Genomic DNA, 2,469 nt, shown 5'->3' with positions numbered 1-2,469 from the left:
TGATATTCTTTGTCTTCTAGCTACTTTGTTGTCCCACGCCTCATAAAAATTACTCTTAAGACTTCTCTTGCTGAATACTCCATATCTGTTAGAAAAATGTTGGAATTTTACTTCCTCTGTGTCTATTATAAAAGACTTTCAAATATTTACACATCGTTATTTCTAAAACCTCGCTATAACACTACCATTATTTATCTATCTTTCTAAAAGTTGACACATGGGAAATTATTGCATTTGAAATCGCTCATCATGGAATGGTGCCATCAATGAAGACTGTGTTCTTTCAAACTCGCTTCCTGGCTCATAGTCCATTTGTGGAGATTCTGACTCTGGCAGACTTGCTGATGTCCATCCTTGATGCTGTGGATTTGATGGGGGTGGATTTAAAGGAGTTGTCATCATACCACCAAACATTATGTTATCAGTCTCTGATTCGTTCACGTCCAAGGATGTCCATCCTTGAGCATGCTCTGGATACGGGGGAGGCTGTGGTATAACAACCTCCGCAGGTTGAGCTTCTGATTCTTGTCGATTCACTGGCTCCCATCCTTGACCCTGATGTGGATATGGTGGTGGTAGAGGATTTGAATGGGTTAAAACTGTACCACCAAACAATGTAGGATTGTCCTCTGATACTGGCACATTCAGGGATGTCCATCCTGGACAATGCTGTGGGTATGGGGGAGGCTGTTCGAAAGGTACAAACGTTGTTCCACCAAACATTGTGGAAACAGCCTCTGATACCGGAGAATTCGTGGTTGCACATCTCTGATCTTGATGGGGATACGGAGGAGGTGGTTTTGAAGGTATAAACATTGTTCCACCAGACATTGCAGGACGAGCCTTTGATACTGACTGATTCGTGGACATCCATCTTTGACCCTCATAAGGATAAGGAGGGGGTGGTTTTGATGGAGCCAACATTGATTCAGTAAACATTGTAGAACGAGCCTCTGATAGAGGAGGAGTCATGGATGACAGTATTTGACCTTCTGGGTATGGTGGAGGTCGTTTTGAAGGATCCAACACTGAGTCACCAGACATTGTAGGACCAGCCTCTGATACTGGAGCATTAATGGATATCTGTCCTTGAACATGCATTGAGTATGGTGGTGGTGGATTTGAAGGAGCCAAGATTGATCCACCAAACTCTGTAGGACCAGTCTCTGAAACTGGTGGATTTATGGACGTCCATTTTGGACTTTGCAGCGGATATGGTGGTGGGGGATTTGGAGGTATTAATGTGATTCTTCCAACCCCTGTAGGGTGAGCATCCGATATTGGATGATTCGTGGGTGACCATCCTTGTCTTTGCTGTGGATATGGTGGTGGTTGATTCGAAGGAGTTAATAAATTTCCAGCAGACGTTGTAGGACGATCCTTTGATACTAGCAGATTTATAGATGATTCTTGACCATACTGTGGGTATGTTGGAGTATTATCAAGGGGTTTCTCCGTAGAATGAAACACTGAAGGACTTTGTTGTGATACCACAGAAGGCGGATATTTGCATCCAGTGTGTTTTGTTGCACCTTCATACACCCGAAGACTATGTGAAGAAGTTGTGATTAACTCTGTAGAAATCTTAGCTTGCTGCTGCTCCAACCTTGTGCATGTAAGCATTAGAGGAGACAAGGTAGCTGGCAGCCCTCCAGAACTGTGTTGCACCCCATTTCTGCCCGAGGAAGAGTGCATCTGAAAACTTTGACTGATAGAACATGTTAGTGTGTAGGGCTGCAAACTTCGTGAAATCATTGGCTTCAATTGGGTTGGAATTTGTTGCATTCTCATGGGATTTATATTACGGCGCATTTGAAAATTCTGGGATGAGGTTTTAGTGTATGTAGATATACACAACTGTTGAAAAACACTTTTTTTTGTGCTACGAGTTATCATCGATCCACCAGACATTGTTGAACTTGAGCACATTGAAAAATTTTTTAAGAATGTTTCTTCAGTGCCTGGGTGATGCGATGCATTCATCCCCTGTGTTACCAACGGCATTCGAGACAATTCGATTTGGGGCTGCGTAATATATGACTGCAAGCTCAGCGAAGTGAACGTTTGGCTGAGAGCGACTGTAGGTTCTTGCAGCACGTCTTCGGGATGTGGTCTGTCAGTGTGTCTCTTGTTTCTCATACTTATAGGTGAAACTGTTGGACTACAAGCACGTTTACAAGCTTTCCTACCCTGTGGTTTTGCTGAACACTGAAGTAGATTACCCTGCGATTTGTCTAGTGATGACCGGGTACTGTGGGAGGGCCGTGTCGAAGCTGAAACTTGTTTCACTGACGCAGGAGATGAGTGGTAACCTGTTGTGCGTGCTGCGGGGTACATCGTAACAGTTTGCGCCACAACAGTTTCGGTATTTCCAGATGATGATCCTTCGAAATCTTGTGCAGTACGCAGGGCTGAAGACACGGTTCCTGGTTGTGGCGTCGACGGGAGTAGCAAGTTGGAAGGAGCTGC

General features: G+C 44.3%; 1 protein-coding gene across 1 annotated transcript; it reads right to left on the bottom strand.

Annotated features, from left to right (window-relative positions):
* Window positions 1-225: 225 nt before the first annotated feature.
* Window positions 226-1,623, bottom strand: LOC124722493 (formin-like protein 3). Its single transcript, XM_047247647.1, has one exon. The coding sequence runs from the start codon at window positions 1,621-1,623 to the stop codon at window positions 226-228; it is 1,398 nt and encodes a 465-aa protein (XP_047103603.1).
* Between the last annotated feature and the right edge of the window lie 846 nt (window positions 1,624-2,469).

The sequence above is a fragment of the Schistocerca piceifrons genome, chromosome X, assembly GCF_021461385.2.
Source record: "Schistocerca piceifrons isolate TAMUIC-IGC-003096 chromosome X, iqSchPice1.1, whole genome shotgun sequence".
In the NCBI taxonomy this organism is placed as follows: Eukaryota; Metazoa; Arthropoda; class Insecta; order Orthoptera; family Acrididae; genus Schistocerca; species Schistocerca piceifrons.
This window is presented reverse-complemented; position numbering and strand designations above follow the sequence as displayed.